The sequence below is a fragment of the Scyliorhinus canicula genome, chromosome 1 (genome assembly GCF_902713615.1).
Source record: "Scyliorhinus canicula chromosome 1, sScyCan1.1, whole genome shotgun sequence".
NCBI classification, from domain to species: Eukaryota; Metazoa; Chordata; class Chondrichthyes; order Carcharhiniformes; family Scyliorhinidae; genus Scyliorhinus; species Scyliorhinus canicula.
Window position 1 is genome coordinate 38,178,051 of NC_052146.1, and position 13,793 is coordinate 38,191,843.

The 13,793-nt window shown below is 41.1% G+C and overlaps 1 protein-coding gene across 1 annotated transcript in view; it reads left to right on the top strand.

Annotated features, from left to right (window-relative positions):
• The window catches only part of pes (pescadillo), a 49,921-nt gene extending 44,956 nt beyond the window's left edge, over positions 1 to 4,965 (top strand). Inside the window, exons 12-13 of the mRNA XM_038784595.1 lie at positions 1,902 to 2,069; positions 4,390 to 4,965. Coding sequence (XP_038640523.1) covers positions 1,902 to 2,069; positions 4,390 to 4,476 — 255 coding nt within the window. The 3' untranslated portion in view covers positions 4,477 to 4,965. The remainder of the gene's footprint in view (positions 1 to 1,901; positions 2,070 to 4,389) is intronic.
• Positions 4,966 to 13,793: the final 8,828 nt, after the last annotated feature.

Here is a 13,793-nt window from a genome sequence, read left to right on the forward strand (position 1 = left end):
ACTATGCTATAATATTGACATTACATTAGGAGAGATGGGGGCATAGTGTTTAATGTCACTGGACTAATAATTCAGAGACCCAGGTGTTAGAGACCCAAGTTCAAATACCACCATAGCAACTGGTAGGGTTACCAATAGAAAACCACCTGGTTCACTGATATCGTTTTTCTGCAGTCTTTAGCCAATCTGGTGTACATACGACTACAATCCCACAGCAATGTGGTTGACTCAGCTACCCCAATGTAATCGCCCTAACAAGCCACTCCGTTCAAGCAGCAATTAGGGATGGGTGACAAATACTGGCCGTGCCAACAATACCCACATCCCTTGAAAGAATAAAGAATTTTGTTTTAAAACTTCAGCCTGTGGAGTTCAAACTCAAATGTGGCAAATACAAGACTGTTTTTTTTCATCATTCATTTGTACGATGTGGGCTTTGCTGGCTACACCAACGTTTATTGCACAACCCTAATTGCCCTTGGGAAGGTGGTGATGAATTGCCGCCTTGTGCTGTTGGAATCCATGTGGTGTAGGTATACCCACAGTGCTGTAAGGGAAGAAATTCCAGGGATTTGACCCAGCGACAGTGAAAGAATGCCGCTGTATTTCTACGTCAGGATGGTGAGTAGCATGGAGGGGAACCTCCAGGTGGTAGTGGTCCCATCTGTCTGCTGCCTTTGTCCTTCTAGATGGTAGTGATTGAGGGTTTGGAAGATGCTGCCTGAGGAACCTACCTTGGTGAGTTGCTGAAGTGCATCTTTTAGATGATGCTCATGGCTGCCTCTATGCTTCGATGGAGGGAGTGAATGTTTGTAGATGGGGTACTAATCAAGCGGGCTGCTTTGTCTTGGATGATGTCAAGCTTCTTGAATGTTGTTGGAGCTGCACTCATCCAGGCAAGTGGTGAGTATTCTATCATACTCCTGACTTGTGCCTTGTTGATGGACAAGCTTTGGGTAGTCAGGAGGTGAGTTACTTACCACAGGATTCCTAGCTTCTGGCCTGCTCTTGCAGCCACAGTATTAATATATGGCTAAACCAGTTAAGTTTGACTTGACTTGTTCTGAAATATTGGGGGCGGGGGGGCAAGAATACATAAGTATTCCAGGTGCAGAAAGCACCCCAAGCTGTGCGGGTATCGATCAGCAGTGCTCTCTGCTTCCGCAGAATCAGTACAAGTCTGTAGCGCCACTTGAAGTGATGAAACGCAACAAATTTTCCCCTCAGATTATCTTCAGTTCTGTGGCTCACTCAAAACTGGCAGTCGTACAGCAAAAGTTAACTGAATTCCAGAGTTTTTTTTTATAAAGTTAGAGTACCCAATTCATTTTTTCCAATTAAGGGGCAATTTAGTGTGGCCAATTCAACTATCCTGCACATTTTTTTGGGTTGTGGTGGCGAAACCCACGCAAACACGGGGGGAATGTGCACACTCCTCACAGACAGTGACCTAGAGCCGGGATCAAACCTGGGACCTCGGCGCCGTGAGGCTGCAGGGCTAACCCACTGTGCCACCCTGCTGCCCATGAATTCCAGACTTGACGTTAAATTAGAAAGGAATTTCTTGCTGCTTGGAATGATAGTGTGCTGGAAATCTTGCAAATAATTTAGCCCATATAATATAGATAAGTAGTACCTCCTGCAAGTTGATACTTTCTTCCTCTAAAAATATAAAGAGCCTAAGATTGAAAAGATGAGGGCTGACGCTAAGGTGCAGCTTTGTCAAAATATGCCAAGCGCTTCATGATTGAACTACTGCAAGTCAAGTGAAACATTGCTTTGCTATCATTGCAGTTTATTTCTGATGAGAGTTCAGGGAATGCAAAATTGGGGCAATTATATTTGCGCTTTTCGACATGTCCCTGTGAGTCACTGATTCAGTGTTGATGGTGTTTCCACAGCAACTAAATGTGAAAGTAACTGCAGGGATCGTCAAGGTGGAGAACAAGTCGGAGGCGTCCCAACGAGAACAGGCTGAAGAAAAACGCCTGGCTATCATGATGATGAAAAGAAAGGAGAAGTATTTGTACAATAAAATCATGTTTGGCAAGAAGAGAAAAGTTCGTGAGGTTTGTGTTTATCAGTTCTTATTTCCATTATCTAAAATGTTATGCGGTCCTGCATTTTAAGTATGGAGTACTAAATAAGTTGTACAGTAAGTACAAATCTGTAGGATTTTCTTAAATGTTAATGGATGGGTTCTATTTAAGACTTAAGGCACTAGTTCCTGTTTCTTAACAAATTTAGGAGGGAATTAAACTGTAATACAAAAATGGGCAATTGAGTTCACTTGAAGCGTTGAGAGCTAATGACGGTTTGTTTTAAATGACAAGATTTTTTTGTTCCTTCCTTCAATATTTCTGCTATTTAGTTTTGATCAGATAGTGGGAGGGACACTGGACATAAAATGAATCAAAGACCCTCGAGACTGAGGGAGGAAGGCGTACGAAGCTACACGATATATTGTGCTGGCGAGCTGAATGTTGGGCCTATAAGATAAAGACATGACAATTGAGGAAGGGAGTGCAAGCTAATACTAAAGAATCAATTTAAGTGAAATGGCAGTGTGCCAAGACTGAGTTAATATGGGAATACGCTTAAGTTGCACTGCCTCCAGGCTTGAATTGTGTACATTGACTGGAGCACACTATAGTTTTAGCGCACAGAGTAATTGGGAACATAATGTGACATTATTGAATGGACCAGTTTAAAAACCACAAGAGTTTTCTCGGTCTTCTCAACACTGATTTTGTGTTGCAACTGTTAACTCTCATGGTCTATTTAAATTCAAATGAAAGTTTCAGCTGAGGAGTTGAACATAATCCTCAATATGTACTAGCTGTTTTTTGACCTTGTCACACAATACCTGGAGTTTATTTGTGCATAAAATAAAGTCTTCATGAATTTATTTTTTAAAAAGCATATGCCCACATTTTTATTGGAAATAATTGAAATTCTTATGATTCTTAAGCCATTAGGGTCCCAACTAGTGGGAATAAAACAGTCTTTCATATTCACTCTGTTCAATTCACATTCCTTTTCTTCTCTTCCTTCCCTCCGCTCCAAAATATGAGTGTTACAAGGCTGGCTGATAGCTGCGATGAGAGATACCGATGGCTGCTTTTCCATAGGATATTGGCCAGCACCTAAATAGCATAAACATAGGATTGCAAAACATATACGACACAGTGATCGACCACTTAGCCTAACCCATACACACCTGTGTTTCTGCTCCACTTGAACTTCCTGCCATATATTTTTTTTTTCCATCTAAATCTATCATCATATGCATTTATTCTCTTCTCTCGTATGCTTGTCTAATTACCCCTTAAATGCATCTTTACTATTTGTTTCAACCATTCCTTGGGCTCGCAAGTTCCACGCTCTCACTACTAATTTTGGTGAAGAAATTTCTGAATTCCCAGTTGGATTTCTTGGTGACAGTCTATATTGATGACCTCTAATTATGCTCTCTGCACAAGAGGAAATGTTCCCTCTGTATACACGCTTAAAAAATTTCGGATATCTTTGTAAATCTTCTGCACCCACTTCTGTGCCTCTATACCCTTTTTTCTAATATGGCAAGCAGAAATGTACTTAAGTGTGGTCTAACCAAGTTTGATACTGTACTTTACAATTCTATCCCTCTAGCAATAAAGCCTGGCGTTTGGCTTGCTTTTTTTTTAATGGCCTTGCTAACCTGTGGTACAACTTTTAGTGATTAATGGATTTATACTCTGATATCCCTTTGTTCCTGTATCCCCATATAGACCTGCACCGTCCCAAGTATTAAGTGTTTCCCCTATTCTTTAAAATATACTACCCTACATGTATCTGTGTTGAACCTTGTTTGCCATTCTGCAAGTTCATCAATGTCCTGTAATTTATTGCAGTCCGACTGAGTATTGACTATTGCCCCAACCGCCTCAATTTGGCGTCATCCGTAGACCTGATTCCAAAGTCCGAATCTTTCAAGTAAATTGTGAACAGCAGTGGTCTCGGGTCTGATATTTGTGGAACACTGGTGCCCACCTCCTGCTACTCTGTATAGCTACCCTTTAATCCCACTCTCTGCTTTCTGTCTTCAAACCATTTAACAATCCATTCTGCCACTTGTCCACTGACATCACATTATTTGACTCCATAGCCTCTGACCTTAGTAGTCTTTCATTGGGCATCTTATCAAAGACCTTTCCTCTAAAAACCTGACAAAAAAGGTTTTGTCAGGATGTTTGAATTAAGGCAGCTCAGGATCTAGATTATGAAGGAAAATCTTCCATTTTTTCTCATTTATGTGGTGGATTATTTACATTTTTTAAGATTAGAATGCTTGTATTTTAACACTACATTACACTATCCAACCTGCATTTTGTTTACCTCCCTCTGCAGAAAAACAAGTTGGCAGCTAAGAGGAAGGCTCATGACGATGTAATTAAAGCGGAGAAAAAGAAGAGCAAAAAAGCAAAATCACAATAAAATACTGAAAACATTGGGTATTTGAAATTTTTAACAAAATTCCATGAATGGTGATGAGCATCAAGGTACTATTCTTTCACTGTCTCCTCTTCTGAGGCAGTTTCATTGCATGCTGGATTTCATAAATTACCACCGAGAATGAAATCTGTGACTGAAAAAAAGTTATTCAAGACTTCGCTACAAGAGTACCTGAGCAATGCAAGATTTTTAGTGTCGTCTTTACAGGACATGCCTTACGCTTATCAATTTCCTAACCTATTGTTATAGAGTGCTTTATTATTCAAATTTAAGAGTGCCATTTGGCCTGCGGGAATATGTAATACTCTGTGTGCGTGTGCAGCTTAGGCTTGCACTGAAGAATGGGGAAAGTCTGAAAAGTGGAATCATTAATATAGTTCAATACAGTGTAAATGGTTTGTGCATTTTGCCATTCCAAGTTTGTTCTTTCTCCAGTCATCAGATTAAAACATTTCAGGTATCTTCATTTCATTTGAGACCTTTTCATTTCGTTACTTGTTGAAATTGAAAATGAGCGCATCAAATAAGTAAACTAGTAAGACAAAAGCTGTAGTAATCAAAAAGCATGATCAATGCTATCACTACTGTTAATAAAGGTTAAAATCTTAAACTACGAAATGGAACACAAACAGCCCATTGTAGGTGAGCTGGAATCTCCCTCTTCCTGATCATTGTGCTTTACATAAAGGCAAGTCTCAAAATCCTTGGAATGAAAGATTTTTTAATCTGCAAAGAAACACCGATGTGTAATGAGGTGCTGCCCGAGTGCTTGTTTCATTTCACTTGCAAATGAAAAATGGCTGCCATTTTTATTGCATTCTTTCAAAACGGTATTTTTGTGCTGATTGAGGCATGGAATATCAGCAACAGGAAATGGAAGTTTTTTTTTCATTTCAAGTATTTGGTCTCAACAATGAGCACTTCCAGTTGAATTATCAACACTCCGGCCTCAATGTTACCATTCTGAATATTTCCATTTCTTCGACTAAACCCTTTTGTAATTGTAAGATTGGCATGGAATTAGCCCTCCGGTTTGTTTATGCTGTCATTCCAACTGCTAGAGTTTGGGCTGTGACTATCTGTATATATTTCATATTTCAACATCCTTACTTCTAACAGAGAAGTAAACCTTCATCCATTTAGATTAAAAAAACAGATTCCAAAGAGAATACATGTGCCCAATGTAGTCTTGAACTTCAGGTATAACTAATTTTTGGCTGGCACTGTCTGTTGATCTGTTTGAGCTTATCTTTTAGTCCCAGTGTACGTTTTTGAATTATATGATATTTGGTTTCTTTATTGCTAAAGAAGCATGTTCTTATGCCATGGGGTCAGAACTGCTTGGAATATACCCAGCAACGGTGAAGGAACAACGATGTATTTCCAAGTCAGGATGATACATGACTTGAAGGAGAACTTCCAGGTGGTGATGTTCCCCTGTCTCTGCTGTCCTTGATCCCCTCGATGGTTGTGGTAATGGATTTGGAAGGTGCTGCATAAGAATACTTGGTGAGTTCCTGCAGTGCATCATATAGATGGTACACTCTGCAGCCACTGTTCGTCAGTGTTGGCGAGAAGTTATTGTTTGTGGAAGGGCGCAAGTCAATTGGGCTGATTTGTCCTGGATAGTGTTGAGCGGCTTGAGTGTTGTTGGAGCTGCACTTATCGAGGCAAGTGAGTGTATTCCATTACACTCCTGACTTGTGCCTTGTAAGTGATGGGGAGTCTTTGGGGACTCGGGAGGTGAGTTACCCGTCGCAGGATTCCTTGCCTCTGACCTGCTGTTGTAGCCTTGGTATCTATACTACCAATACTGTAATGGGCAGATGCATCTGCAATGGATTGGTGAGAATGAGGTCTAGTATCTTTTTCCCTCCTTTTGGTTCCATGCACCCACCTGTCGCAGACCCAGTCTAGCATCTGTGTTTTAGGACTCGGTCAGCTCAGTCAGTAAAGGTGCAACCGGGCCACCCTTGTTGATGGTCATGGCCTTTGAAGTCCTCCACATACATTTTGTGCCAAGTGGAGGAAGTACTGGAGGAGTATTGATTCAGGTGAATCAGCATTACGTGGTAATCATCAGGAGGTTTCCTTGCCCATGGTTGATCTGGAGTCACATGTAGGCCAGACCAAGTGAGGACCAGCTGGGTTTTTATGCTGACGATTGTTTCATGATCATCATTCGACTTTTAATTCCATAAATATCTTGGATTTAATTTGCACTCTCTGCCATGGTGGGATTTGTCCTTGTCCTCAAGCATATTTACCTGTGTCTCTGGGCCACCAGTCCAGTGACAATACCATTACGCCACCACCTCCAAGACCACTTCTTTTGGCTGAACAATAATAGTGTTGCTCATTCTGGGTGAGTGTGCTTAACACTCAATTGGCTCTGTTTTATTCCTTAGCTCTAAAGTCGCCAGGTATCCTTATGCTACTGCCACAAGATTCAAGTTCAGATCAATGACTCAATACACCAGTTAGTAAGTTCAAACCAGACACGTTTATTATTACAGTTATTTACTACTCACGCACATAATACTAAGACTAAACTGTTCCTACCACTACTAGGCCAATACTTATCTGGAATAAGGGAACTGCCGGATCAGGGAACAATGGCCTCTTGCTTTGTCCTGGATCCGCAGGCTTCCAGTTGGTGTGAACTAAAGAGGTCAGGAGTGTCTACTCTGGTAGCGTGCGTTGTATGACACTTACTTGTCGGTGTAGCAATTGGCCAGGCCTCTCCTCACGTTCACGGTCCTGGAGAGCTGCTGCAAAGGTGTTCTGCTGGGAGGGCCGGCTAAGAGAGAGGAGGGCTGGCTAAGAGAGAGAGCTGGGGTCGGGGTCTCTGTCTTATACTGTTTTGGGTTTCGCGCCCATCTGGGCAGACCCTCTATAAACTTGCAATCGATTGGGTCTCTTCCCAATCGATTGATTTGAATTTCCCCAATAACGGGGCTGTTCCTTGATCACTGGGTGGTTCTTCCCACCTTATTTGTGTCCTTTTGTTTCAGACTCCACTGGTGCCGGGATGTCTGACCTGCTATAGAATGTTTCAATCTCTTCTAATTGTTGTGTCCATTGTGCCTGGGAATCACCGGGAATCGCTCAATTAATATGCGCAGCTTGTTAGTTTCTGTGCTGTCTGGTTTCTTCACAGACAGAATCCACAGAGAGGTTCTGCAACCTGCTTGCCTCTCTGTCATTGCCCAATTTTCCCTGCATGCAACTCAATGTTCCATTTTATGTCGGGAAGTGGCCAGCTTCGGTGGCTACAATAGCTATTGCTGTCATAGTAGTCTTTGACCTTTTGTTGTAATCAGTCTGCCAATAATGAATACAAATGCAGTGGAATTTCTGTGTAAGTGAGGAAGCAGAAATTAGTTTGAATTTATAAACTATTGTCATGCTTTCTGGAAGATACGAATTGGTGCCATAAAATCCCTGTGCAAATAAAGAAAAGTTAGGAGAACTTCAAACGCACCTGGTTTGCTATAAAGATGTCATGTTTTATTTGAACTTAATTATTTTAGTGCTGCCACTTCATGTTGCAAGATATAATTAAACCAATCAACAATACTTTGCATTAAGGTTTTGAATTATTTACTGAGGTTTCAAATGCACTATACCTTGAATAATTAAAATGTAACTTTTGGGAATGTCTTGCAACATTTTCTTTTAGCCTAATGCAATATTTTAACATACTATTAAGTTAGCACAATTTCCTGTCCAAAACTTCTATGCACAACAATAAATGCAAAGCAATCTCTTAAATTTATGTTTGTTCAAGTATTTTCAGGTGTTTCAGTTTTTTGTGCGACTTGTTTATGCACTAAACTACTGTGGTGCCATGGGGACCAAATTATGTTGCCAAGAATACAATTTCCAATTCCAGTCTTGAAATGAATGTCTCAGGTGGAGGAATCGTATTCCAGATTTTTTTTTAAATTCGTCCAGGGGATGTGGGCATCGCTGGCTAGGGCCAGTATTTATTGTCCACCCCTAATTGCCGTTGAACTGAGTGCTCGGCCATTTCAGAGCCGAGGAAGATTAGTAAGAGCTACAAAGCCGTTGCTGTTGATGCAGGGTTGAGCAGTCCCATCTCGTACAGTAAGTTGAACATTTCCAATAAGTTCCCGCCAGTTTAGATAAGGGCCTGTACTGTGCTGTACTGTTCTATGTTCTATAACCATATTGCGTAGTCTTAAACGTTGTGCTATCCTGCCACGTTATCACCTTGTCTGGTCTGACAACTGGTTTCAGGAAAGTTGCAGCTGGAGTAGATGACCCTATTTGTGAATTTTTATGTCATGGATAACATTTTAATAACCGTAGAAGGCCACTAAGCCTAACAAAACTCCCTTCTTCAAACAGTATTGATGAGGACCCACATTTGTGTCCTTATGTTTTTGTTTTCGCAAGTAAGCAGGATGCAATAGTAACGCACACTATGATCAAATACACTCGCACACTGCTCATTTTGCTCTTTTGCAAAAAGGTTAAAGTAATATGCCCATTCTATGTGTAGCTGAGTAGTGAGATCACATGTCCAATAATGGTCTATTACTTTTTTATTTACTAATTAAAAAGCCAAATAGACATATTTGGATTCTCAATAAGCCACATGAGGCTAGTTACTAATTAATTGGAAAGTACTGATGTAAGGCGTGGTCTAGTCTATATTTAGGTTATACCTTTGCTGAGCAATGCCATATGGCAAGCTGATATTTAATGATTACAAAAAGTCACCATGAAAGTGCTGTCTGGATTTGAACAGGTAAAAACACAAGTTTCATATTTATACAGTTTGAGCAAGAAATCTATCCTTGATATCTTTCTTGAATTTAGTACTGTTGCTGGTTTTAAACAGTTAACGATTCATAATAAATTTCTGAAAAGTGTGTGACTGCATTCTGTTTTGGATATGCCATACTACATCCACCTTTTGTGATAATGGGTGTGCTATTAGTATCGATTTTGCGTTATAAATAGAAATGAATGTATAATATTCTTGCAGCTGTGGAGCTTTTAATCGGCTGTTTACCCTAGCCTAGTTGTGCAACAGCCTTAAAGGTGAAAACTGTTTATACCTAGTCCTCATTACAACTAAAATGCAAAATCCCCAGGATAATTGAAGCACCCACCATCCAGACTAATGCAATTCCCAGCTGTGGGTAAGTAAGGCGCAACCTCCTGATGTTTTTAAATTGGTTGCTAAAACGTAGCAGATCTCAGACTCCCTGATTACATGACAAACAGCAATTTCTTATGAAAAATGCTACATGTATATTGTTCAACAGATGTGTATTCATGTGTGCTGTGAATTTTAACAGATTTTAAAATATGGATTTACAACCCCCATGATATCTGTTGAGCTGAGATATCTTTAACAAAGTAACTACCCGCACCGTTTCACCAGACAGTAATTTGACAAAATTGCAAGATTTATCATTTGAATATGAATCCAAGTTAATTTGGTTGGCCATTTAAAAAAAAATATAGTAGTGCCTTGTGACCACTTGGCATATATATATATATTTTATCATCAAGTTGCTTGCATCTAATAGGGCGCCCATTTCACTGTCAACAGCTCATTCAGCAAATGTTAAGTTTTTTTTTCATATTTTGTGTTTACAAATTTGCACACATCACACTTGGGACATGTTGAATAACTTGTTGCTGCTCATTCCACTGAAAAATCCCAAATTCTGTTCTCTTGGTACTTATACATCTGCGAGACAACCAAGCATTGTGAATGTGTGCATATTCCATTTGCGGTGTTTCATTGGAGAAAAATCCTAATAATGTGATGCATCCCCCTGCTGCTTTTTCTCCTGACGCACTAAGCAATTCTGCTAGCTGTGCAGGGAGACATAATCATCATTAGTATAAATGTTACAATATTAAAATGAAGTGCTACTTCTGACTTTGCACTCGCACACATTTTTTAAAATTATACAATGGTTAAAGCATGGAAGGAGGCAATTTGGCCCATCCAGTCCATGCCGATTTGGCAAGAGCATTGCTGTTGGCCCCATTGCTCCACCCTTTCTTCCTAACCGTTGTTCCGTTGTTACAATCCCAGCTGATATAACTGGACGGGAAGATCCCAAAACGGGCAGCACGGTAGCATAATGGTTAGCATTATGGCTTTGCAGCGCCAGGGTCCCAGGTTCGATTCCCGCTTGGGTCACTGTGAGGAGTCTGCACGTTTTCCCCGTGTCTACGTGGGCTTCCCGGGTGCTCCGGCTTCCTCCCACAGTCCAAAGATGTGCAGGTTAGGTGGATTGGCCATGTTAAATTGCCCTTAGGTTAGATGGGTTTGCTGGGTTACGTGGATAGGGTGTAGGTGTGAGCTTAGGTAGGGTGCTCTTTCCAAGAGCCGGTGCAGACTCGATCGGCCGAATGGCCTCCTTCTGCATTGTAAATTCTATGAATCCTGTCTCAAAAGACCATAATTATCCTTTAGAAAAAGTGGAGGAACAGAATCACAGAACCGCTAATTAGTTTTAACAACAAAAAAATTGTTAAATGTGAAAGATTGGACTATGATAAATACTCCTTTACTCTCCTCCTTAGCTTAACAATTGCACAGATTTCAAGGTTAACACAGATTACAAAGTACATCTTAAACTACAATGATCTCCGTAACACAAAGTTCCTTTTTTAAAAATAAATTTAGAGTACCCAATTCATTTTTCCAATTAAGGGGCAGTTTAGCATGTTCAATCCACCTAGCTTGCACATTTTTTGGATTGTGTGGGCAAAACCCACGCAAACACGGGGAGAATGTGCAAACTCCACACGGACAGTGATCCAGAGCCGGGATCAAACCTGGGACCTCGGCACCGTGAGGCTGCAGTACCAACCCACTGCGCCACCGTGCTGCCCACACAAAGTTCCTTTTAAGCACAGATTGGCTGTGTCAAAACACACACTCCACTCTGAACCAAGTTAGTGTCTGTGGATTTCTTCTCCCAATCCCCTCAGATGATTGTCACATGAGCGTTTCCAAACTCCACTCCCAAAGAAAACCCACTTTAAAATCCTTTTTTCGCAGCAATTCTTTCCATCGTAGTTTGCATTCCGAAATCCAGTCGAGGGTTTACAAATTTCAAAAAGCTGCTCCACTTTTAACAAAGAATCCAGGTTTTACATCTCCCCTTCAGAATTTCTTTGTCTCTTCACAATGTCTTTAACTATCGATCCTCATAGGGCACCATGGTGGTGCAGAGGTTAGCACTGCTGCCTCATGGCGCTGAGGACCTGGGTTCAATCCTGGCCCCGGATCACTGTCCGCGTGGAGTTTGCATTTTCTCTCCTGTTCTGCGTATGTCTCACCCTCACAACCCAAAGATGTGCAGGGGAGGTTGATTGGCCATGCTAAATTGCCCCATAATTGGGGGGAAAAAATGAATTGGGTACTTTAAATTTATATTTTTAAAAAACTATTGATCCCCCAGACTATTAAGATGGCATCAAACTCTTGATTTACCTCTGAGTATGCTTTCCCACTAATTCTGGCTGTCTCTTTCGCACACACTTTGCTTCTCATTTGAGTTCTCTTGAGCAATACCTTGGCCCCTGTTCTCTTAATTTCAGTTTGTAATTCTTTCTGTCCCTATTCCCTGGTTATCTGGACTGTTCTTTAGGCAGTATGCCTCTCTGCAGCTCCCTTGTCCTGTCCAGTTTCTCCTGGCAGAGTTGAGAGATATTTACTTGTCGGTGTTGGGTCTTCAACAGCAATATATCCAGCTAAAACTAAATTCAAAAAAGCCTTTCTACTTTAAAAGGACCTCCAATTGCTAAGCAATGTCAAATGCTTCTGCTAATTTATTTAGTCTTCACTCTGTAACCCTCTCTAAACACAGTTGGAACTGAACCATCCCCCACACATACAAGAACCGTTGTCCTGCATGAATCTAACTATAGTTTTTACCTTTCTTTACACAGAAACATCAAATTAAACCCACTTAAAACGATACCTTATTTATAATGTTTATCATATAAATCCCTGAAAACCACCTTTGTTTTCCTAACACGGTTGGTACTTGTTCAATTCCTTTTTGAAACAAGGAGTAAGTCATTCGTCCCTTCAAGCCTGCTCCGCCATTCAATATGATCATGTCTGATCCTCTATCTCAATGCCTTATTCCTGCTTTCTCCCCATACCCCTTGATGCCATTAAAATCTAAAGATTTATCTATCTCTCTCATGAATACATTCTGTGACTTGGCCTCCACAGCCTTCTGTGGTAGGTTCACTACCCTTTTGAGTGAAGAAATGTTTCCCCATCTTGGTCCTAAATGGTCTACCTCGTATCTTGAGACTGTGTCCCCTGGTTTCAGATTCCCCAACCAGGGAAAACGCCCTCCCTGCATCTAGTCTGTCCAACCCGGTTAGACAGACTAGATGCAGACTACCGCAGCACGGTAGCATTGTGGTTAGCATAAATGCTTCACAGCTCCAGGGTCCCAGGTTCGATTCCCGGCTGGGTCACTGTCTGTGCGGAGTCTGCACGTCCTCCCCGTGTGTGCGTGGGTTTCCTCCCATTGCTCCGGTTTCCTCCCACAGTCCAAAGATGTGCGGGTTAGGTGGATTGGCCATGCTAAATTGCCCGTAGTGTCCTAAAAAGTAAGGTTAAGGGGGGGGTTGTTGGGTTACGGATATAGGGTGGATACGTGGGTTTGAGTAGGGTGATCATTGCTCGGCACAACATCGAGGGCCGAAGGGCCTGTTCTGTGCTGTACTGTTCTATGTTCTATATCAGTCAGATCTTCTCTCGTCCTTTCGAATTCCAGCAAAGTGAGAATTGAATGTGTCTCAAACACTCTGTCGGGCAGTGTAGTCTAGATCTTAACCATTGCTCTTTTTTTTTTAAAGTTTTTTTTGTGTTTGTTGCCTTCAGCTATTTTGTCAATCACCTTAAATCTGTGTCCTATAGAACAGTGTTTTTCAAACTTTTTGCCCGGGACTCATTTTTACCAACCGGATGACCTTCGCGACCCATGCGGCCGACATTCGTAACCCACTATTTTCTCTTACTTTTAATGCGAGAGGTGTGCCTGAGCTTGCATTCTATAGTCTAGAGTAGTGAAGAATGAGAACTGACTGCATTGAAACAGGCATTATTCTCTCAGAACTCTACCGAGCAGATGCAGAATGTACGTTTTCCTCAGGTGGGTGGTTTACAGCCTGGAGATACAGTCTACAAATTACAATGCAACGATTTTGGACATAGATGAGGAGGAATTACTTAATTTAAAGTATTGTGAATCTTTTTAACCTCTAAAATCAAA